This window comes from Triturus cristatus, chromosome 6, assembly GCF_964204655.1.
Source record: "Triturus cristatus chromosome 6, aTriCri1.1, whole genome shotgun sequence".
NCBI classification, from domain to species: domain Eukaryota; kingdom Metazoa; phylum Chordata; class Amphibia; order Caudata; family Salamandridae; genus Triturus; species Triturus cristatus.
This window is the reverse complement of record NC_140589.1, coordinates 1,348,841,845-1,348,866,939: the sequence shown is the minus strand read 5'-3', so window position 1 is coordinate 1,348,866,939 and position 25,095 is coordinate 1,348,841,845. Positions and strand designations below refer to the sequence as shown.

The 25,095-nt window shown below is 49.6% G+C and overlaps 1 protein-coding gene across 1 annotated transcript in view; it reads right to left on the bottom strand.

Annotated features, from left to right (window-relative positions):
- The window catches only part of USP34 (ubiquitin specific peptidase 34), a 2,509,780-nt gene that overhangs the window by 687,111 nt on the left and 1,797,574 nt on the right, over positions 1–25,095 (bottom strand). The window contains exon 61 of the mRNA XM_085612349.1: positions 19,163–19,314. Coding sequence (XP_085468475.1) covers positions 19,163–19,314 — 152 coding nt within the window. The remainder of the gene's footprint in view (positions 1–19,162; positions 19,315–25,095) is intronic.

Below are 25,095 nucleotides of genomic sequence, written 5' to 3'. Positions count from 1 at the left end.
TCTACTGTTTTTTTGTCCATCCTATGTGAAATCCAGGAAAAAGTGGATTATTCCCATTTGCAGAAACTGGGGTTTTAGGCATCACTTGGATGCCTATCGATTGTTGAAATCAGATTTATCCCCTTTAACTGTATTTGCTGTCAGCAAGTATTTAGCTGCTGTGTGGAATATTATAAGAACTTTTCTGACAAAATGAAATTTCATTTCTATTACATGAAGCCCTTACCTTTGGCAAATATTTTTGTAGATGATGTATTTCTTTTGATTTTTTAGATGTTAATTATTGTGTAAAGTTTTGGTCTTATTTGTATTGTATTTCTTTTATGACTTCAAGAAGTCGAAATAAAGATCAAAGAAGAAGAAAGTGAGGGACAAGCCTGTCCCAAGTCTTGTTCTGGCCTAAGTGTCCTGCAAGGGGAATATCATGGGCCAAGGTAAGAAGGAAGCCTCTGAACTTCAGTGGTATGACCAACCTCCTGGATGCACCAGGCTTGGGGTCTCTAGCCTCTGAATACAGCAGCCCTTCATCCCAATACACTCTATGGGTACCTTGAGCATTCCCTACAGCCTCAGCAGCAGCCTGCTGTCTGAGGGGTTCAAGAGAGGGGCAGTCTAATTGTGCCTGCCTCAGATCTGCCATTGAAGGTCTCCCTGTCCCAAGAAACTCAACCTGATCAGGTTCAAGTTCTTCTAGGACAGTTCCTTCAGGGCTCTCAGAATCATCCTCCTGTGATGCCTGACCCAGTGCCTGAGGCAGGGGGGAAGGCACAGCCTTTACCCTACTGCTCTTTCTCTTGGTTTGTGACTGGTCCATAGTTTCAGGATCCAGCACTTGTTCAGTGGTGCACTTTTTGGCCTGTGACCTGGTCACAGCAAGGACATGTGCATCTATCCCCAGCATTTCGGCATGGGTCCTATACTCCACTTCAGACCAAACTGAAGTTTCAAGATCATTGCCCAGTAAACACTCTACAGGAAGTTCTGAACTAACAACAACATTCTTGAGGCCAGTTACCCCTCCCCAGGAGAAGTTAACAATAGCCACACTATGGGAGGTAGTGGCATTGCTAGCGTTGGTCACTAGGTAATTCTCACCTAGTATGATCTGTCCAGGGTCCACAAAGGCAGGTGTCACCATTGTGACACTAGCCCCAGTGTCCCTGTAGGCCTGAGCCATTCTTTGGTTGATAAAAGGAGTCTGTCTGTACTTGCCCAGGTTACTGGGGCCTACAGTAGAGGACAAAGCTAAGTCCCCATCACAGATCAGAACTGCCTGAGTAGGTATTCTGACTAGGCCAGAATCCTCCTCAGTTCCCAGGGTTAACCCTACTACACCCTTTTGCTGGGAACCACCACTTACAGCGGAACTAGGGAGTACAGTTGCCTTAGGGGCAATGGTGGCTGGGGGATCATCCTTTTTGGTGCACTCACTAAACCAATGTGAGTTGGACTTACAATAGTTGCACCATGGTTTCTTTTGGCCATCTTTCTTTTTATCCTTTTTGGGGCCACCCTCCCCCTGAGCCTTTTGGGGGCCTGGTGAAGACTTCTGGTCTTATTGTTTCTGATCATTACCCTTCTGGTCTGCCTTTTTCTGATCACCGCCCTGGTTCTGGTTTTTCTGCTTAACTCTAGTCCTGACCCATCTATCTGCCTTCTTTCCCAATTCTTGGGGAGAAGTCAGATCAGAATCAATCAGGTGTTGATGCAGTAGCTGGTTTTGACAGTTGTTAAGGATTTGTTCTCTCATGATCAAATTATACAATCCTGTATAGTCCTTAACCTTACTTCCCACTAGCCAGCCTTCCAGAGCCTTACTGGCACAATCTACAAAGTCAGTCCAGTCCTGAGTCTGTGTCTTCTTGGTATCCCTGAACAACAACCTGTATTGTTCAGTGGTTAGGCCAAACCCATCAATTAGAGCACTCTTCAGGACAGTGTAATTGTCTGCATCCTCATCACTAACTGCGAGGAGCTTGTCTCTACCTTTCTCAGAGAAGGGGAGTCACAAGATAGCTGCCCACTGACTTTGGGGTACCTGCTGTACTTTGCAAGCTCTCTCCAAAGCAGTTATCCATTTGTGGATGTCATCCCCACACTTGTAGGGAGGGACAATCTTGCTCAGGTTTCTATTATCATAGTGCCTGTCTCTATCCTTAGGGATATTGCTGCCACCAGTGGGTTCTAACCCACTTAACTTTTGCTCTCTAGCCAGAGCAAGCTTCTCCTTGGCAAGGGCAAGTTCTTCCCTCTCAATCCTCAGATTAGCTTCCCTCATTCTGGCTTCATGCTCTTTTCTCTGGGGGGAAGTCATTCCCCTGTGAGAAGAGGCATTAGAGATGCTAGAGACATGGGAGTGGATGGATTCCCTTGAAGGGGATCTGTCTCTCCTGCTTCTCTGGTTAAGCCCACTTGGGGGTCTGTATGGGGGGACCCCATGCAAACTCCCATGTAAGCTTAGGTTAGCCTGGCTAAGTCTTCCTACTTGGCCCTGGCTGTCTACCTCTTCATCTGAAGTCCCATCTGACTCATCTGTAGTGGGTAGACCCTCCCTTGTACCTAGGGTACTAGCCTGTGAGGCCCTAAGAGCATCATATTCCTCTAGGATCTGCACTAGCTGAAGGAGGGTAGGGTTTGCACCCTGTTTTAACTTTCTGGAGGTACACAATTGTCTCATCTCCTGTTAGGGTATCATATCTAGAGGGGATCTTTTTCAGACCTGCCCCTCCTGAGAGAGCATCTCCTTGATCTCCTCCCAGAGACATGATCTAGTGAGGGTGTGGTGTGTGCACTTACCTACACTAGTTATTTCTACTAAACCTCTCTAGTAGTTGTAGTCAGGGTGTGTTACTCCCTTCAACCTACAACAACTAAGTCCAGTAAGACTTAAGTATTATAATCTATGTTATATGTACCTAAACAATATCTGTGTGATCTTTCAATTTAGTATCTCAAGATTACAATGGTATTACAACAGCAAGCTCAGATCCCAACCGCTGCTCACCAATGTGAGAAGTTGGCCTGATGTATGATGTCACTAGTTCTAGTGTACACCTTATATCAGTCCAAACAACCCTTATGGTGATTGGTTGTAAAGTCAACCTTATAGACCAGCTATCCTGGTGGTAGCATGGACAAGAGCAGTCTTAGGCTAAACTCTGAATGGCATGTGAAGCCAGCTGTGATACCATATATAATCCCTTGAATAACAAATAAAAGGACACCACAACAGATATATATATATATATATAAAATAAAGTGTATTTATTCTAGTCAAACCCTCAGCACTCTTTATGAGATTCGAGGTAAGTACAACACAGTCTTATTCAAGCATACATTAAGTCACACAGGTAAGTAATACAGTTAGGCCCTAGGGGCCACGCAAACCATATACTAAAGAAGTGGTATAAGGACCACTGTCACGGAAATAGAATAGGCCTAGGCCTAGGGAATCGCTGGGGCTACACTACACTACCAACAGTTAGGAAGTGGGAGGCCCACGGGATTCAGGTGCAGAGTGGAAACACTCACGCGTAATGCGTATAGTCGATAGAAATAGTACAGTTCTAAAATAAGCAGTTTTAGGACACTTCTGAAGCAACTAGGAAGTCGAGACTCGGAAACTAGACCCTAGGATAGTCACTACCCTTGTGAGCACCGAAGTACCCAAGTTACCTAGCCCACAGGCTGCGGGTGCATAGGTGTGAACTTGTGTCGGGTTTCATCGTGGACTTCTATGGATGCCTGAAGGAAAGTTGCTGACAGGCAGTCAGTGCAGAGTGTCCGGTGGATCCCAAGGCCGGGATCAAGAAGGAAGGGTACCTGCAAGCAGAAGGGACAGAGTCAAGGTCACTAGCCAGTGACCACGTGGAACCAGGAAGGAACCAGGCGATGTCATGAAGATTGCAGGTGAAGGGTGAAGCTTGTCGCTGCAGCCACGGGTACCAGGAGACGTCGAGGACGACCAGGACCAGGAGGCGAGCTGTCCCACGAAGGCTCTTGCTGTCGGCGTCGTCGAAGTCGAACTAGGACTCACCAAGCCTTGGCAAGCAGAACCCACGAAGAACGGAGGACTTGCTTCTGGTGCAGACCAGGAAGGTCTGGGGTGCGTCTCTTTTGCAAAGAAGCGGGAGCCAGTCTGGAGGAGCCAAACCAGCGGTGAAGATTTCAAGGTGTCGTCACAAAGGCCGCTAGCCAACGGGCAAGCAACCGGACAGACGCGGTGTGAGAAGTTGGCTTGATGTATGATGTCACTAGTTATAGTGTACACCTTATATCAGTCCAAATACCCTTATGGTGATTGGTTGTAAAGTCAACCTTATAGACCAGCTATCCTAGTGGTAGCATGGACAAGAGCAGTCTTAGGCTAAACTCTGAATGGCATGTGAAGCCAGCTGTGATACCATATATAATCCCTTGAATACCAAATGAAAGGACACCACAACAGATATATATATAAAATAAAGTGTATTTATTCTAAGCAAACCCTCAGCACTCTTTATGAGTTTAGAGGTAAGTACAACACAGTCTTATTAATGCATACAGTAAGTCACACAGGTAAGTAATACAGTTAGGCCCTAGGGGCCACGCAAACCATATACTAAAGAAGTGGTATAAGAACCACTGTCACGGAAATAGATTAGGCCTAGGCCTAGGGAATCGCTGGGGCTACACTACACTAGCGTTAGTTAGGAAGTGGGAGGCCCACGGGATTCGTGTGCAGAGTGGAAACACTCACGCGTAATGCGTAAAAGTCAATAGCAATGTTACAGTTTAGAAATAGATAGATTTAGGACACTTCCGGAGTAGCTAGGAAGTTGAGACTTGAAAACTAGACACTAGGATAGTCACTATCCTGATGAGCACCGGAGTACCCAAGTTACCTAGCCCACAGGCTGCGGGTGCATAGGGGTGAAGATGCGTCGTTTTCGTCGTCGACTCCTATGGATGCCTGAAGAAAGATGCTGACAGGCAGTCAGGAGAGAGTGTCCGGTGGATCCCAAGCCTGGGATCAAGAAGAGAAGAAACCTGCAAGCAGAGGGGACAGAGTCAAGGTCACTAGCCAGTGACCACGTGGAACCAGGAGGGAACCAGGCGATGTCGTGAAGAGTTGCAGGGGAAGGTGAAGCTTGTCGCTGCAGCCAGGAGGACCAGGAAGCGTCGAGGACGACCAGGACCAGGAGGCGAGCTGTCCCACGAAGGCTCTTGCTGTCGGCGGCGTCGAAGTTGGACTAGGACTCACCAAGCCTTGGCAAGCGGGACCCACGAAGAACAAGGGACTTGCTTCTGGTGCAGACCAGGAAGGTCTGGGGTGCTTCTTCTTTGCAGAGAAGCGGGAGCCAGTCTGGAGGAGCCAAACCAGCGCAGAAGATTTCAGGGAGCGTCGTCACAGAGGCCACTAGCCAGCGGGCAAGCAACCGGACAGACGCGGCAAGCAGGAAAATGCTGAAGGGCCCCACGCAGGACTCGTGGAGTGTGGGGGGCTGGTCTTCGGTGCAGATGGTGCTTGGGGTTGGGGCTTCTCAATCCCCGGTGCACAACTTCGAGGGTACCTCAGAAGCTGCGCTGTAAGTTACTAGCCACTTTTCCCAGGTAGCCGGTCCCACGTCGCTCGTCGCCTCCACGGATCTCAGCTCTGCTGCAGATGTGGATGAGGGTCGGAGAAGTCTGGAAATCAAGGCTCTGGTCGGGCTCTGCAGTCGGTTCCTCGTCGAACGTTTCACAAAGCAAAGGGTAGTCACTTGATGGTGCCTGTTTGCACAGGGTAGCCACTCCTTGGCTACAAGGGAGATTCTTCAGTCTTCTTCTTTCGTCGAATGTCGAAGGTCCAGAGTTTCTGTTCAGTTTTGCAGGTTCAGGATAATCTAAAGCCTTGAGGCCCAACTCCCACTCTTATACTAATCTGGGGGGCTGGGATACCTGCTAGGTCACGCCTTATGGGTGGGACCTGGGAGGGGGTGGTTACACCCACTTCCCTTTGTCCAGTTTCGCGCCAGAGCTGGGGCTGGAGTGCCCCAGCGCCGGTTTGAACTGGACTATGCAAGGAACACCTTGTGTGCCCCAGGCATGTCTCATTCCTTTCAGCCCACCCTGCCCCAATACACTAAAGGCTGTCTGGGGAGGTGCTAGCACCTCCCCAAGCAGGAAACCTATTGTCCAGGCCTCCCTGGCTGGGATCACTCCCAGCAGCAGGAGGTCAGACTTGTGTCTGTGGCAGCAGCATCCATTTTGTGATGCTGAGGCTCTGGTCAGAGGTTACACAGCAAAGTAGGATTTTAACATGTCTCTCCCTCTAGAAGGGAGGGATAATATCCTCATCACCAGAAATGGTATGGGGGTATTATTCCAAAGTGTTAGACACCTTACACGACATGCTTTGATACAGCCCAACCATAGTTACCATAACCGTTTAAGATTATAAGGCACTTTAAGAGTATATGGTAGGCTATATCATAGAACAGCTATAAGGACATGGTTCCGAAAGCTGCAGACAGGCTCAGCTCATGCTAGAGCACCATCTCACATGTTACCAAGCACTCTGCCTCCAGGATTGTTAAGGCCTGCCATAGGAGTGACTGATAGGTACACATGTGTCTATATATAAGTTAGGTATAGGAATACTACACCTAAGCAAGGGGTGATTACACGACCTTGCCCCAGCTGAGTGATCAGCCAGTTGTGTCTGATTGGAAGGCCAGCCCAGGGGTGGCATAATACATGCTGCAGCCCCTGGGAGGCCTAGGGTACACCTATGCCCTGGGTACCTAGGGTACACTGTACAGGGTCCAATAAGGTGATCCTTACCAATTGGTTATGTACCTAGGGTACATGGAGTCCATTTTAAAGAGAGAGCAGACAGCCTGAGACCCTGAATGGCAGGATCTCAGGCCAACTAAGTCGAAAAACCAGCTAGACACTAGGCAAAAAGTTGGGGGTAACCATAGTCAGATATCCACCTTCCTACACAACCCCCCCCCAAACGAAAGGAGATAAGGCTGGCCTTGACAAGGTAAGCCTCTATTGCCTAAGTGGCCATATAAGGAAGAACCAGCACTGGCATGGTTACCCCCTGTCTCATGGTCCACTAAGCAATCCCTCATCCTAAAGATATCATAGGGTCTCCACCATAGGGAATCTCTACCTTTGGTGTGTCTTTGCAAAGTAAAAGGCTGGTGTTGAGATGGAGTACTGAAGTGAGTGTCCTCAAAGTGAGGCCTCAGCTTCCTCCAATCATCCTCCACCATGGATGCCTTTCTTTCTCTAACTGAGTTGCACTGTGCTCTCAGGGTCAGCCTCTGGCTACCTAAAGCTGGAGGCTGGGTCCCTTTTGTGGGCTTACTGGAGGGACAGGTCAGGTTTGGGGCCCTAAGGTCCCAGGTTTGCCTGTGCCCAACAGAATCCCTCTGGGGGAGGTCCCCAACTACCTGTAAAGGGGATCCCTCAGGAATGTTTTTACCCATCACCTGGCTAGGGCTACTAGCCAGGCAATCCTCATTCTTTTGATTGGGGGGTTCTTGTGGACAGGGGCCCTCTTGGGGTCCACTGGCCTCCCTGACCTCTGCAGCCCTGGGCTGACTGAGGCAGGGTAGAGAGAGGCAGGCTACCTGCACCAGACTGGGTCCCACCTTGGAAGGGGCCACTGACATCAGAGGCTCTGCCAGGCCAGGCCTGGCTACCTCTGGGGCAGTTCCTTCACAAGGGGTGAGGTCAGATCCCTGAGGAGGCTGACCTTTTCCTAATGTCTGGGGAGAGGGAGACTTTTCTTCCTCCCCACTACTCTCTGTTTGTGTGGAGTGATCCATAGTTTCAGGCTTCACTACACCTACATCAGTCTGAGTGTGGGCTGAGACCATTACAGCCTTGCCAACCTTTTCAGGAAGGCACTCAGTTTGTGTTTGAGCTGTGACTGTCACAGCTCTGCCAATTTCTACAGGGAAGTCTGTCTGTGCCTGGGCTGTGGCTACCACTGCCCTTCCAACCTTTTCAGGGAGGAAAGCTACTTGGACAGGGGTTGTGACTGGCACAACCCCACTACCCCTTTTGGAAAGGCCTACCATTTTAGAATGGGTGTCTTGTTCAACTCCAGCCCAAGCTGAGAGTTCTAAGTCATTCCCCAGTAAGCAGTCCACAGGCAAGGTTGGAGACACTGCCACCCTTTTAGGGCCAGTGACACCTCCCCAGCTGAGACATACCTCTGCCATGGGATGACTGTTCTGTTTGCCATCAATGTTAGTTACCTGGTATGAGAAACCAGGCAAAAGCTGCTCAGAGGGAACTAGCCTATGGGCCACCATAGTGATGCTAGCTCCAGTGTCTCTGTAGGCCTCAGCTTTTCTACCATTGATGTAGGGTTCCTGTCTGTACCTACCCAAAGTGTTGGGACAGGCAGTGAAGTTGGCAAACCCCATGCCACCATCACAGACAAGAGTAGCTGCTGCAGGGGAATTGGCTAAGCCAGGATCCCCCTGTGTTCCCCAAGAAAACCCAACCAAATTTTTGGGGGCACTCCCACCACCTGGGGGATTACTGCTGACAGTAATAGGTGGTGTGACAGGAGTAGTTGGAGGAACAGTTTTGTTTTTAGCCTGTGGACAACTGCTGTCAGTTTTCCAATGCCCAGGTGTTTTACACACATGGCAGTAAGGCGTTTTAACTGTGGTAGAGGAGGGAGCTTGGGACCCACCACCCTGTGTGGAGTTTTGGGGCCCTGAGGAAGATTTCTCTTTTGCTTTATCCCCACCCTTCTCTTGAGGCTTGGTGGTATCTTTCTTTTGGTCACCACCCTGATTTTTAGGCCTAATCCTGGTCCTGACCCATTTATCTGCCCTCTTTCCCAATTCTTGGGGAGAGGTCAAATCTGAGTCTACCAGGTGTTGATGGAGAAGCTGGTTCTGACAATTACTAAGGATCTGCTCCCTCATAATCAAGTTGTACAATCCTGTATAGTCCTGCACCTTGCTGCCATTTAACCAACCTTCCAAAGCCTTAGTGGCACAATCCACAAAATCAGACCAGTCCTGTGTCTGTGTCTTCTGGGTGTCTCTGAACAACAACCTATATTGCTCAGTGGTTAAGCCAAACCCATCTATCAGAGCACTCTTCAGGACTTTGTAATTGTTTGCATCCTCATCACTGACTGTGAGGAGCTTGTCTCTACCTTTGTCAGAAAAGGAGAGCCACAAGATAGCTGCCCACTGACTTTGGGGTACCTGCTGTACTTTGCAGGCCCTCTCCAAAGCAGTCATCCATTTGTGGATGTCATCCCCATTCTGATATGGGGAGACTATCTTGCTTAGGTTTCTATGGTCATAAGACCTATCCCTATCTCTAGGAATGTTGCTGCCACCAGTGGGTTCTGACCCACACAATTTTTGCTCTCTAGCCAGAGCAAGCTTCTCTTTGGCAAGGGCAATTTCTTCCCTCTGAATCCTCAGATTAGCTTCCCTCATTCTGGCTTTATGCTCCTTTCTCTCAGGTGAAGTCATTCCCCTGTGAGAGGAAGCATTAGAGATGCTAGAAACATGGGAGTGGATGGATTCCCTTGAAGGGGATCTGTCCCTCCTGCTTCTCTGTGAAAGCCTACTTGGGGGTCTGTATGGGGGGACCCCATGCAAACTCCCATGTAAACTTAGGTTAGCCTGGCTAAGTCTTCCTACTTGGCCCTGGCTGTCTACCTCTTCATCTGAAGTCTCCTCTGACTCCTCTGTGGTGGGTAGACCCTCCTCTGTGCCTAGGGCACCTGCCTGAGATGCCTTAAGAATGTCATACTCCTCTAGGAGTTGTCTTAACTGAAGGAGGGTAGGGTCTGCACCCTGTTTTATTCCTCTGGAGGTACACAAGTGTCTCATCTCCTGGAATGTTAAGGTATCATATCTAGAGGGGATCTTTTGCAGACCTGATCCTCCTGAGAGAGCATCTACTTGATCTCCTCTCAGAGACATGATCTAGTGAGGGTGTGGTGTGTGCACCTACCTACACTAGTTGTATCTACTAAACCTCTCTAGTAGTTGTAGTCAGGGTGTGTTACTCCCTTCAACCTACAACTACAAAGTCCAGTAGGACTTAAGTATAATAATCTATGTTATATGTACCTAGACAATATCTGTGTGATCTTTCAATTCAGTATCTCAAGATTACAATGGTATTACAACAGCAAGCTCAGATCCCACCGCTGCCACCAATGTGAGAAGTTGGCTTGATGTATGATGTCACTAGTTATAGTGTACACCTTATATCAGTCCAAATACCCTTATGGTGATTGGTTGTAAAGTCAACCTTATAGACCAGCTATCCTAGTGGTAGCATGGACAAGAGCAGTCTTAGGCTAAACTCTGAATGGCATGTGAAGCCAGCTGTGATACCATATATAATCCCTTGAATACCAAATGAAAGGACACCACAACAGATATATATATAAAATAAAGTGTATTTATTCTAAGCAAACCCTCAGCACTCTTTATGAGTTTAGAGGTAAGTACAACACAGTCTTATTAATGCATACAGTAAGTCACACAGGTAAGTAATACAGTTAGGCCCTAGGGGCCACGCAAACCATATACTAAAGAAGTGGTATAAGAACCACTGTCACGGAAATAGATTAGGCCTAGGCCTAGGGAATCGCTGGGGCTACACTACACTAGCGTTAGTTAGGAAGTGGGAGGCCCACGGGATTCGTGTGCAGAGTGGAAACACTCACGCGTAATGCGTAAAAGTCAATAGCAATGTTACAGTTTAGAAATAGATAGATTTAGGACACTTCCGGAGTAGCTAGGAAGTTGAGACTTGAAAACTAGACACTAGGATAGTCACTATCCTGATGAGCACCGGAGTACCCAAGTTACCTAGCCCACAGGCTGCGGGTGCATAGGGGTGAAGATGCGTCGTTTTCGTCGTCGACTCCTATGGATGCCTGAAGAAAGATGCTGACAGGCAGTCAGGAGAGAGTGTCCGGTGGATCCCAAGCCTGGGATCAAGAAGAGAAGAAACCTGCAAGCAGAGGGGACAGAGTCAAGGTCACTAGCCAGTGACCACGTGGAACCAGGAGGGAACCAGGCGATGTCGTGAAGAGTTGCAGGGGAAGGTGAAGCTTGTCGCTGCAGCCAGGAGGACCAGGAAGCGTCGAGGACGACCAGGACCAGGAGGCGAGCTGTCCCACGAAGGCTCTTGCTGTCGGCGGCGTCGAAGTTGGACTAGGACTCACCAAGCCTTGGCAAGCGGGACCCACGAAGAACAAGGGACTTGCTTCTGGTGCAGACCAGGAAGGTCTGGGGTGCTTCTTCTTTGCAGAGAAGCGGGAGCCAGTCTGGAGGAGCCAAACCAGCGCAGAAGATTTCAGGGAGCGTCGTCACAGAGGCCACTAGCCAGCGGGCAAGCAACCGGACAGACGCGGCAAGCAGGAAAATGCTGAAGGGCCCCACGCAGGACTCGTGGAGTGTGGGGGGCTGGTCTTCGGTGCAGATGGTGCTTGGGGTTGGGGCTTCTCAATCCCCGGTGCACAACTTCGAGGGTACCTCAGAAGCTGCGCTGTAAGTTACTAGCCACTTTTCCCAGGTAGCCGGTCCCACGTCGCTCGTCGCCTCCACGGATCTCAGCTCTGCTGCAGATGTGGATGAGGGTCGGAGAAGTCTGGAAATCAAGGCTCTGGTCGGGCTCTGCAGTCGGTTCCTCGTCGAACGTTTCACAAAGCAAAGGGTAGTCACTTGATGGTGCCTGTTTGCACAGGGTAGCCACTCCTTGGCTACAAGGGAGATTCTTCAGTCTTCTTCTTTCGTCGAATGTCGAAGGTCCAGAGTTTCTGTTCAGTTTTGCAGGTTCAGGATAATCTAAAGCCTTGAGGCCCAACTCCCACTCTTATACTAATCTGGGGGGCTGGGATACCTGCTAGGTCACGCCTTATGGGTGGGACCTGGGAGGGGGTGGTTACACCCACTTCCCTTTGTCCAGTTTCGCGCCAGAGCTGGGGCTGGAGTGCCCCAGCGCCGGTTTGAACTGGACTATGCAAGGAACACCTTGTGTGCCCCAGGCATGTCTCATTCCTTTCAGCCCACCCTGCCCCAATACACTAAAGGCTGTCTGGGGAGGTGCTAGCACCTCCCCAAGCAGGAAACCTATTGTCCAGGCCTCCCTGGCTGGGATCACTCCCAGCAGCAGGAGGTCAGACTTGTGTCTGTGGCAGCAGCATCCATTTTGTGATGCTGAGGCTCTGGTCAGAGGTTACACAGCAAAGTAGGATTTTAACATGTCTCTCCCTCTAGAAGGGAGGGATAATATCCTCATCACCAGAAATGGTATGGGGGTATTATTCCAAAGTGTTAGACACCTTACACGACATGCTTTGATACAGCCCAACCATAGTTACCATAACCGTTTAAGATTATAAGGCACTTTAAGAGTATATGGTAGGCTATATCATAGAACAGCTATAAGGACATGGTTCCGAAAGCTGCAGACAGGCTCAGCTCATGCTAGAGCACCATCTCACATGTTACCAAGCACTCTGCCTCCAGGATTGTTAAGGCCTGCCATAGGAGTGACTGATAGGTACACATGTGTCTATATATAAGATGGGTATAGGAATACTACACCTAAGCAAGGAGTGATTACACGACCTTGCCCCAGCTGAGTGGTCAGCCAGTTGTGTCATAATGGAAGGCCAGGCCAGGGGTGGCATAATACATGCTGCAGCCCCTGGTAGGCCTAGGATACATCTATGCCCTGGGTACCTAAGGTACACAGTACAGGGGCCAAAAAGGTGATCCTATCCAAATGGGTTATGCACCTAAAGTACATAGTATCAATTTAGAGAGAGAACAGCAGGGCTGTGGGTCTGATTAGCAGGCCCACAGCCACATCTAAGTCGAAAACCAGTAAAGTGGGGGTGAACATAGAAAGCAGACCCTACTCTCCTACACACATTTCTGCCCTCCTGCTGCTAAGCCAAGCTTATGCAGAGGAAGGTGGAACAATAGGAATCCTGTCACAGGGAGGTGTGACCACCTACAAGACAGGAGATAGTGTATTATGGCTGGGTGGGTGTACTTGCCAGCGAAAAAGAAAGTCTGCATGATAGGCACATTTGGTGTCCCAGTGCATAGTCCAGTTCAAACCAGTCCTGGGAGCCACTGGCTCCAGCTCTAGCGTGAAACTGGACAAAGGACATGGGAAATAAACTCCCCCCTGTCCAGACCCTCCCATGGGGGGGGGGGTCTCCTGAATCGTCCCAACCCTTTCCCTAGGGTACTTAAGTGTTTACCTGGGTGTAGGTCCCTGGATTCGTCATGGGACAAGATTCAATTCCAATACCACTTCAACTTCGACCGTCTGGACACTCTGGACTGCGTAAGGACCCAACTTCGTCCCCCTGCTTGTCTGCTGCATCCTCTGTGTCTGTGCTTCGTACAGAAATCCTTCACGGCCTGTGGGGCATCAAAGGCACTTGAAGGAATCTCTCTTGAAGTGAAGAAGTCACTTCCCAGCATTCGCAGGCACCTCAACACTGCTGACCTGTCTGCTGATCCCGAGCTCCTGCGGACTCCGAAGGGTTCAACAACACAGGTGGTGGTTTTCTACATCCCTCGAGACCAAAGCTGTCCTCTCAACGAGTTTGAGGCCAGTATCCCTTGTGGGGGCTGCACTAACCAAACCCCTGGGCACCGTGTACTTTTGCAAGTGCAAAGGCTTGTTGGCAGCTTTGCAACAAGTGCATCAGGCTCCAAGCAGCCCCAATCTCTGGCAACCTCTTCCATCAAGATCTTCAGCCACATTGCATCGTGTGCACCGTGGCCAGCTGCTTTGGTAAAGTGCCAGACGACCTCCTATGATCACAGTGCCTTCGGCCTATGGTTCCTGTGGAGGGTCATCCACGACTTCTTTGGGCTCCCCCGATTGCTCGGGCCTGCCCTAACTCCCCTGCTCGTGGGGAGTCTCCTGGACCTTGTTGGTCCCAACTTTGTACTTTCTTGACTTCCTGCGTGGGTTGCATTTGTCAAGGCTTGATGGTGCTCACGCCAGACACCGACCCCTCAGCACTCTAAATCCTTCGTGGGACAGCTCGTATCCGGCTCCTGGTCATCCTCAGCATCGCCTAGTCCAGACAGCTGCAGAGTCAAGGTCATCGACACCATCCCTGAAGCACCCGACATCAGAGGGCATTTGTCTTCCAAGTCCCCTGGTCACTCCAGAGTGCTATAGACTGTCCCCTCTGCTTTTAAGTACTCTTCTTCAAAAATCCACGTTTGGATTCTCACAGACACTTTCTCCACTTCCAGCAGCGGCACTTTCCTGAAGTCCTTCGTTGGGTTCGACTGCAGTTTCAGACACCACTTCAACCCTATGCACCCAGCTTCCCTGGTGTAGGTAACCTGGGTATTAGGGTATCCACGGGTGGGGTGGCTCTCCATCCTTCTGTCTTCCACAAGTTTTCTTCAGGGTCCACTGGGAAGGGTCCTTAATCTTTAAAAATCCAACGCGACTTATACGTAGAGTTGAACGGTGCTCGCGGTCGTGTTCCCACACTGCACGCGCTCTCCATGGGGTCCCTAGCTACTTACCTTGAGTGATTTCTTGGGTCCCCAGCGAGTTTCCATCCTCTCGACATTGTCCTGACTCGAGTCGCGGTTCTTGTACGTCTTTTTTAGTATATGGTTTGGTTCCCCCCCCTGGGGCCCACTGTGTATTAGTGCTATTTACTGTGATTTATTTGCTAAAGTATTGTGTGCTTTGTGTCTATCTCCATGTGGGAGATACTGTAACGTACTAGATAGTGTTATATAATAAATATATATTTTTATCAATACTTTGTGTGGTTCTTTTTAATTTAATCTAGACTATAAGATTGCATTCTGGTAAAACAAGCTGCTTTACACTCCAAGACTAAGCCTGAAGGCTGCTCTCCACAGCTACTACTAAGGTTGTCTAAGACCTCTTAAATAAACATAAGGGTTGTCTGGACTGGTGCTAGGTGCCCGCTTACATTAGTGGACATCATATAGCAGGCCAGCTTCTCACACCAGGGAAGCCGGGTGAATAGGTGCAAAGTGACTTCGAAACCGCCTTAGACCACAATGGAGGACGTCAGTAAAGATGCCGCTGGCGAAGACTGTGCAAGAGTCCAGTGAAGTCAAATGGTGAATTCTTGAAGAGAAAACCTGCAAGCAGAGGGGACAGAATCTATGCCTCTCAGAGATGACCAGGAGGCACGGAATAGCAATGCCAAAAGATGACAGAAGATGCAGGAGTGATGATGATGACCTTGTCGCTGCAGCTGTGAAGACCAGGCGACGCTGAGGAACACCAAGAGCTGTTCACGAGCTGCCCCACATCAGTAGTCGAGAACCAGGGGGTCGGTGTCCGGGAGGAGCACCAAAAAGCCTTGGCAGCAGCAACAGATGTGGAGAACAATCAAGGAACAAAGTTAGGACCAGCAAGGTCCAAGGGACTCACCTAGTGCAGGAGAGTCAGAGTAGGCCCCGAGCAAGCAGGGGAGCCCACTGAAGCAAGAGAACACTCAAGAGGACCCACAGGCCAAAGGCACAGGATTTGAAAGAGGACCTTTAGCAGTTAACCAAAGAAGAAGGCCCATGGCGCAGAGGATGTGGTGAGGACGCTGAGTTTGGTAGGAAGAGATGCTGGAGCTTCTTGTAGCCCGAAGAGCTCTGGAACGCAGAGCCAACAAACCTTGGCAACAGCAAGTCAACGCGGTAGACAAGGGTTTGGTCCCATCAGTTGCAACGAGGGATATTGGCCTCAAACTTGCAGGGAGGACAGGTCAGGCCTTGAGGGAGTTGCAGAACCACAACCTTGGTTGTAGAGCCTTTCGGAATCCGCTGGATATCAGGAGCAGCAGACTAGTCACTTTTGCTGCGGTGCCTGCAGATGCAGGGGAGTGACTCCTTCACTCCAAGGGAGATCTCTTCGGGTGTCTTTGCTGCCCACAGGTCTGTTGAAGGTTTTGGAAGAAGCACAGACAACAAAGAAGACTTGTAGAACAGCGAGACCAGGAGCAGCTGGAGTCTTCCTTGATGCAGTCTCTGTTCCAGGCAAAGTCCAAGTGTCCAGCCGGTCGAAGAGTGACATGGTTTCAGGCTTGAGTCTTGTACCATGACAAATCTGAGGACCCACCCACAGGTAAGCCCTTATATATCCTAAGAAAGAGATTAGGATGATTCAGGGGTCCCTCCGATTGGAGGGGATGGATAGAAGGGAGGATACTCCCATGTCCTTTGTTCATTTTCGTGCCAAAGTGGGAGCCAAAAGGCTCTCAGAACTGGTTCCAACTTGAGTATTCAAGGAGGGCAACAAATGTGCCCTTTAAAGCAGTCTGGTGGAGCTGGCAAGCACCCCAGCCCAATACACTAAGTCCTGTCTGGGAGGTGGTCACACCTCCCTGTGACAGGAAACCTATTGTTCTACCTTCCCCTGCTTGAGCTCAGCTCAGCAGCAGGTGGGCAGAATCGTGTCTGGGGTTGGCAGCAGCACTAGCCTGCTGGCAGACCCTGGAAGGCTGTTACTGGGAGCTTCCCGGAGGAGCCCCCCAGTGCATTGAATCCTACCTCCAACACCCGCAACGGTGTTGGGGTATGTTTCCAACATGTTTGATACCAAACATGTCCAGGTGGAGACCAAGACTTTGTCGGGTGAAGAGTTCAAACCACTGGCATCTACCACTTCTTCATACCAGTTGTTCTGTTTGTTGTCTAGGGGATGCTGGTATCCATAAGGGTCATCCGACTCGTCCCATTCATCACTCAGAATAGGGCTGTCAACTGAAGAAGATACTAGCTCCAATTCAGAAGCCAGGGGGCCAGCGTACGACGACGCCCATCCAGTTCTGTGTCATAGTCGGGTAGAACTATAGGGATGGCGCTACCATAGGGCATCAGCAGAGCCGGGATAATGAGAGCAGAGGAAGTTCGCTGATCCAGAACTGGATCCAAGGAGCCTAACTAGCACAGAGGGTGAACTCGCCAGCGGGAATCAAGTGGGGGCCCCGCCTACACCCCTAGGGCCAGAAGGTGCTCCAGAGAGGTCAGGCCACCCAAAGATGAGGTGCATGGCCTCAAAGAACTCTTTAGGTTGGTGAGGGGTCACTCCGGCTCCAGAAAATCAGGGAGGTGCAGAGCGGACCTCGGCACGGTCTCCACAGAATAGAGAGGCCTAGGGTGCCGACGCTCCCGCGCCTTGTTTGAAGACTTCGATGGGTGTGGAGAAGGTGAAGACCGACTTCTTATAGTTCTTTTTGTGATGGGACTTACCAGACGACATCCATATGGACAACAACCATTGGGTGTGGGTCCGCAAGCGGTCTTGTGACCTTCCACGTGCCCGGGATTTCGACTTGGGACCTTCCGTGCAACCGGGATCGTGAGCATCGCAGAGTCGTCCAATGTAGGGTGGCGAAGATCTTTTACGAATGCTCCCTCAGCGCCTATGGTGCACAGCGCAGCAGTCAGCACAGGTCTTGGAGTCGTGGTCCTACTAAAAGCACCAAAGACAAACCAAGTGTGGGTCTGTCACAGACTTCTGCCTGTGACAGGCACCATATGGCTTGAAACCCGCTGGTTTCTAATGGTACATTTCTAGCATACCAGAAGAAGTAATTCTCAAAAAGTGTCAACAAGAAGTCATGAAAAAGGTTAGTCAAAAGTTGATTGATGGTAGCTCTTCATGGATCTGTGCTCACTGGAGCAGAAAGAAAAAAAATGATATCCGCGCGCTGGGGTGGCGTCTATGTAGGCACCACACACGTCACTTCCGGCGTGGTGGACGCGGCATTAAATAACGCCACCTACTGGCGAGCTGGGGTACTGGTTGATAACTTCCTGATCCAGTCAGATGCCTGGGGATTATTCTAAAGTAGGAGATCTTTGGCTAAAAGTCTCTATCAGATGTCCCTCGTTAGAGGTTGCAGATTTGGCCCATCAGTATTCTTTTGTATAACCTTATAGAATGATACCACTTCAAGCATTTGTGGACCAGTGGGGAAATCCATGGCCACCTCCAGGGAAGTGTCACAGCCACTGGCAGAAAACAGATACTGGAAGGCCAGACACTGATCTCTATCACCACCAGTGTCCCTGTAAGAGTGAAGATTCAGATGATCGGACCTAAAAATAGCATGTAGGTGGAAGTGCAGCCGCCTTAGGCGGTGAAGTTTGCAGCGTTGTATAACGGAGTGCCTGGTCGAAGCAGTGTGATGTTGGCGTAGGATCAAATGGGACAGCAGGAATGGCGTCGGGGTCATAGGTATAACCATGTAGAAGCAGTATGGAGCCGAATGGAAGTGGGATGACAACGAGTTTTTAGCAAAAAAAGGAAAGCTTAGTGTTTAAAAATGCTGCTGGATTCGAGACTTGAGTAGGAAACTCTGGGAAGGCTTAAGCCAACATCCAGGACTGGGACCAGAACGCCCAGGTGCCAAGGTGTCAGGTATTAGAGGGGATGGGACTCAGTTGTACATCACTCCGGGCTAGGTCCAATGGCTCCCGTTCAACCAGCTCACGCTACGAGGACGAAGGTACTGAGGGAGAGGAGGGGCAACGAGGTGACTTCCCTTTGTGCTTTTCTGTGCTTCTTCCACCCCCCCATCCCCTCAAAAAGTGCAGGAAGGTGACCTGTTGCAAAGTCTTGAGAGTTGCTGCCTCCATAGTTTGTCTCATGCCATAAGGAGCTTCGCTTCCTGCACTTTTATGGCCTTTGCTTGTATACTCTGATAGGATTCGCAGTACCGGGAGTCATAGTTAGAACCGAGGCAGACAGGGTGGGAGTCAGAACTGGACATCTGCCCCTTGCAATCTCTATAGGGTTTAAATCCTGATTTCTTAGGGGAAGACATAGTACTGCACAGGTAATGTGTCTTAAGTGAGTACATTTCTCAGATAGATCAAGCTGTGGATCAATGCCGTAGGAGTGGAAAAAAGGGATTCAATTTGATGCGCCAGGGCTGGTACTATATGGCTTTGGTGACGTCACCCGATGCCACTTACGGCATGATTACTAAGCCAGCGCCCCTACCAGTAATGTGAAAGCTTTGAACTTTACGGATCCAGTCTGAAGACTGTTAGTGTTCAACATAAGTGTCCATAAAAATTAATGCATTCATTTTGTATGGAAACAAAAAGCTTTCAACGCAGAAGTTAGACTGGTAATTTAAATGATTGCTTACCGTTCAGAGCGTGACTGCTCAACAAGAAAAGCAATCAGAGCAACCATTTTTTCAAGAGCAGCAGGCCTGTATTTTTCTTCTGCCATCGAAAGAATATCCTCCTCCTCTTCCTCCTCCTCACCTTCCTCCTCAGACAGCACTTCAACCTGTGGCTACACAAAATAAAATAGTTTGATTCCTGTAATTCAGCAGATTTTAAAGGAGAACATTAGAATAGGTACAAAACAGTGATATATCTATTCTGTGCTCCTCCTGAAATAATGAGTCATTTTACTCATCACTTCAATTATTTCACTATTAATTTTTTATACAAAACATTACCCCTAGAACCTACCTTATGTAATGTTGATATAAAGAAAAACAAAAAAGGTACTAATATTGCACACCCAAGTAAACACCAGCATAATTATTATACACATTACCTGGCAGTCACACCAAATTTAAATCTCTCTCTTTGTGTTCAAGAAGAAGGAAAATGAACGTAAACTCAACTACTGTTCTTCAATGTGATACATATGATCGACCTACAATTCATCCAAATGCCTTGTTTTAGACCAGTTATTGCCAGGAACAAAACTAATGTATTCTCTCATTCATCCATCTATGCACAGCAATTTGCAGTGGGTTAGAGACAACCATCAACTCCCAGCTCAACAATGCCAGCTCATTCTACATTGACATGCAAATACACCACTGCTTCCCCAGATGCTCTCTGAGGTAAACTAAGCAAAACCTCACCCAAGATATACCTAACCTGCAGCATGCAGGAAGCCGGCTTTCTATATAGGGTGCCAAAATGAGGTACACTGTGCAATAAGTCCAGGAGACTCTTATTGGTTTACAAGGGCTTGCTTTAACAACCCCAAAGCGCTTATTTGTGGTAGTGTGGTCGAGCAGCTTTAGGCTTATAAGAGTGAGGTGCTGTTGAGCATTTGATGTACACAGAGAGTCAATAAATAAAACACACCCTCAAGAAGACTCCCCTTAGAAAAATAACATATTATTATATTGATTTAGACATCAAGATAATTGGAATCAAGTAAGCTCCTTTGGAGTTGTTGTTTTTACAGAAAACCAGTAAAATAGCAAAAGCTGTCAAATTTGAGGCATGAGCCTTGAACACAGTAATGTTATCCTATAGGAGAAACATAGACTGTATATGTATACTTGCAAACTGTTATTAGGTTTGATCACTTTGACTTAAGGTGCTTAGGGGACAAGGTTTATAGAATCACAAGCAGTTTGGTTTTACTTGCCCTGGTGTGTTCGAGTGCAGGGGTGCTGGTTGTGATAGTAGCCCCGAGCACTAGACAGTAAAGTTAATGAAGAACCGTGTAACCAGAAAAATGCTTTAAGTGGGGACACGTCTGGCAGAATCCAAAGGGAGTGCTTGTCTCTTGAGGTTCTCTAGTGCAGGGGGCCACTGTCTGCTGGCGCGGACTCGGCTGCGGGGCTCAGGTGCACAGGTGTTTTGTCTAGCGGGTCACTTGCCTTGGAGGCTCTCACTTCTTGGGATCAACCTTATGACGGGGGCAAACATTACAGCAGGGCCACTCTCTGTGCTGGTCTCGTGATGCTGACCTTTCTCATTGGTAGGACAGTCTTGGCAGGGTTGGCGTCCAGACTCAACACTTAACAAGCCTTAGCTGCTGCAACACCTCTGGTACACAAGGCATTGCTGCTGGGGGACTCTTGGAGGGTCTAGCAGCTCAAAACTTGCTGGGGAGACCAGGATGTCCTCTGGGACCCCAAAGTCCTCCTCCTGGGGTGCTGCTTCCTCAGTGGACCCAGAGGTCATCAGAATAGTGTACCTGGCAGATGCAGTCAGTGCCTGCAGACTGCAGGGAAGTGGCTCTTCCACTTCAAGGGAAATGCTGACTGGTTGGCGAAGGGCTGGCATCCTTCCAAGGCTTTAGGAGGCGGCATAGCTGCTGGACGAGTTGGGTCCTTGCAACTGTCTGAACAACAGCAAGCAGGCAGGGTTTCGCTACTTACTTGTGGGATGCCTACACCCCCCTTAATGACCACTAGAAGCGGGCATTAACCTGACCCAGCGTTCTTAGTTTAACCAAAAACAAGATGGTGAAACACTTCATTCATTGTTCACTTCAGGAAGCCCACCTTAGCGGTGTGACTAGCCCGAGAGTGAACACTCCTTCTGACTAACTAATTTTCCCACCTGTCCTGGTGAAAAATGGGCATCAGGGCAGGGGGTGGTATTTACCAGGTCTTGGGGGAAGTCAGGGTCCCATATCAAAGGAGGCAGTGGCTTTAAAGCCTCTGGCCTCGATATGCTAAAACACAAGCCATCCTGCTGGATGAGGTGTGAACACCTTTCTCCTGATTGGGCACTGTTAGACCTGGCACCTTGGCGTGAGTTTCCCTTCCACTTTTTGATGGTGTGCCTCGATTGTTTTGCTGGTGTTGTCCGCTCAGGGCACTGCGCCACGGCTAATCCGTGCCGCAGTGCAAGTGCTCCCTAGGTAAAGTGTACCTGTAATTGATGTTCCTGATTGGTTTATTGGATTCACTGTCAGTCCCCAGTAAAGTGCACCAGGGGTGCCAGGGCTTGTGAATGCCAATGCTGCTGGTGGGCTTGCAGCGCTGGTTGCGCCACCCACAGAAAGCGGCTTTGTAAAATGTGTCTAGGGTCTGCCACCGCAGACCCTGCGTGCAGTCTGGGACTGTCGCGCTGACTGCGCAAGTGCCCCCACTTGCCAGTCCCTAAACCTTCCCTTACCTACATATTAGCCACCCCTCTGGTAGGCCCAAGGGCAGGGTGCATTGTAGGCATAAGGTAGGACATGCCCTGATGTGTGTGGCATGTCTTAGTAGTGAATTACAGCCCTTTTCGTTTTTCACTATTGAAGGCTACCTGCTCTCCATAGGCCAGAATGGGCTGCTGGAGTCACTACACGCTGTGACCCCAGTGGACTCAGAGAGCATGGTAGAATGTCAAGTTTAGTATGCCTGAACTCAGAATAATAAAATACTTCTTGTAGTCAAGTTTATTTTAATATCCTGGGTTTGTAAATACTACTTTTAGAAAGTTAGTATTTACTGACCTGGCCATTCAGTCCGCCTCTGCTGTGTGTATGTGTTCTGCCTGGCAACAGTAAGGAGCAGGGTTGGGGAATCCCCAGAGACAGGTTGGCTGCCAGGTGGTGGGTAGAGAGATGACACCAGGATGGGTGGGAGGAGTACACCTTGACTCTTGAATAGACCTGTGCTCTGCCACCACAAAGCCGGCGCCGCCCCCTGTGGAGCGGCTGATGTCTCTGCCCTGCTGCTGAAAGGAAAGAGCAGAGTCACCATAACAAAGTGCTCCAGAACTGGACTGGGCCAGGCCCAGGCCCCCTGGCGCTAAGGAACAAAAGAATCATGGTATAAAAGTAGGAGCCTGGCTCCTAAGAAATCAGAATCCTGTTTACCACAAAGAACCTCTGCCCGACTAGAAGGAGAAGAAGACGCTGGAGGAGCTGGCCTGCTGCTTGCCTTGCTGAGAAAGGAGAGGAAGAGACTTACTGAAAAGACTTTGCTACTTTGTGCTTGAACATTCTCCAAGGGCTTGATCTGAGCTTGCCCCCTGAACTGAACCCCAGGACCAGTGGGTTCTCTGTGTTTTTGCTCGTCCTCCAATTCGAGCCGTGTGTGCACCCCGCTGGAAAGAGACTGCGCCCCTCATCGCCCCTCCTAGGGCCGTGACACTCAGAAGCTTGTCTGCCTCAACCCCGTGAGAGCCCCGCTCCGTCCAGAGCCGCTCTCTGTCCCCGGGCCAGGTTGCCTGCATCCCTGTCACTGCCTGCTACTGGAGCGCGCTGACCGCGCTATCACCCCTCCCGCCGGAAGCCGTCCGACGACTGTGATCTACGCCGGGTCATCCAGCTGCACTGACCGTGCCCTGCGACCCCGCTTCGCTATCCCCGGACATCTCAGGCCGCGCCGCCCCCGCTGTGGAGACCCTCCGGCACCGCCGTACTAAAGGGTCGCTGGCCGCGCCTGCCTACTTGCCCACACCTGCTGATTGAGGACCCAAGAACACTTCCCAAGCTGAGAGTCGCACCGACCTGTGCCGACTCTCCACATCACGAAAGAAGTTCCAGTATCGGGCTCGGGGCCCGCATCGCCTTATTTCCCCGTTCGCAGGAGCCGATCTCTGTGAGTACTGGAACCACAAGTAACATTTGCAAGAGACTACAAGGTCTCCATTTAAAGCTACGAACAAAGAACCTTTGCCTGCTTTACAACCTGGTGGCATAGCGAAACCGTTATTGGTCTTGTGATAAGTCTGCTGAGATATATATCCTTATTTTTACATAAAGAAGCGTATTTTTCTATATATCCAAGTCTGGTGTCCGTTTCTGGGGGGATTGATGTATTTACTGTGTGTATGATTGTAAGTGCTCAACCAACAACGCCTGAGGAATCGCCTTGGCTGCTCACGCCACGCACCTAGAGGGTGAGCAAGGGTCATTCGCGAGGGGTTATCCTGCGCCCTGACGTGGAGGAGAGGGTTCCTGCTTGACACAAGGACAACCTTGCGCCAACCAGAGACCCCCGACTCTAACAGGCACTGTTTTTGATCTCCGAGTGTGCAGGCTCTCACTTGCAGGGGTTCAGAAACTGGTATGTGGTGGCAGGCTGGATGATACCAGTCAGCAAGCACACCAACTAGTAGGATACAGGGGGGAAACTCTAGGGTGCCCTTTGGGTGCATGTCAGGACAAATCCGATACTGTGATCAGTATGGATTTGTCAAGACAAGGTGTTTGATACCACACACCATTATTTACAGTGAAGTCATTATGTAGCTGGGTAACTCGTAATGACCAGTGCCTAGTACATATACTTAAAATGGCTCCCTGATCACTTATAATAGCTACCAACGGAACTAGACATCACAGGGGCATATCTGCTCATGCAGATGTGCCTTCACATGTAATATAATGCACCCTGCCTTAGCGCTTTAAGGCCTGCAGTAGAGGTGACTTACATACATTGCATGCAGTATCCGTGGGCATGGAAGGAAGAGTTACTTACCTTCGGTAACAATATATCTGGTAGAGACACAGTCTAGCCGTAGATTCGTTAACTTAGAATATCCCCAGGTGTCAAACTGGATCCGGAAAATCTTTTTCCCAGCAATACCTCTGCACGCCGGGAGGAGGCGCCGCTCGGCTCCGTCCTGACGTCGCCCACGGAAGTGACGTCAATGGAGCCATATAAGCCACCCACGGCGTGCTGACGTCAGTTTTTTTCTTCTTTTCCGTGTCCTAACGCGGATCCGGGAGTGTAATACCTCTGGCCTGTTTTTTTATTTTCAGGCCTTCTCGAAGCCCTTTTTGCGTCAAGGAACAGTGTGTTCGATGCCTGCGGGCTTCAAACCGTGCCGGTCCTGCTCCCGCCAGATGTTGGAGACGGGCACAGCCTGCATGTATTTGGGTTTGGGTACCTTAGGGTGGCGCAACACATGCTGCAGCCCTTAGGGATCCTCTTTAGTACCCATTTCCTAGGTACCAGAGGTACCATTTACTTACAGAGGTGCTAAAATCCTTGCCAACTAGTTTAACAATTGAACATGTAGTTTGTTTTAAGGAAAGAGCACCGTCACTGGGGCCTGTTTTGAATCGAATAACATCAGTACCGGTGGTAAAAAGTAGGGGTGGCCATGTCACAATGGGGCACTTTCCTACAGTGTGGTGCCTTTATAGGCGCCACCCCAGGGTGCCGAAATCAGTTTCTTTTCATGACATTTCCGAGCCACATTAGAGAGACTATGAACCTGTGTGCAAAGACTAAGTACCTACAGAGGCTCCTAAACAGGAAAAATCTGTTTGCAAAAATGGGGAGGATCAGTGAGAAATCCGTAGCTAGATAGTCTTTACCATATGAACAACTTAGTTACCTTTGGTAACAATATATCTGTAAGAGAC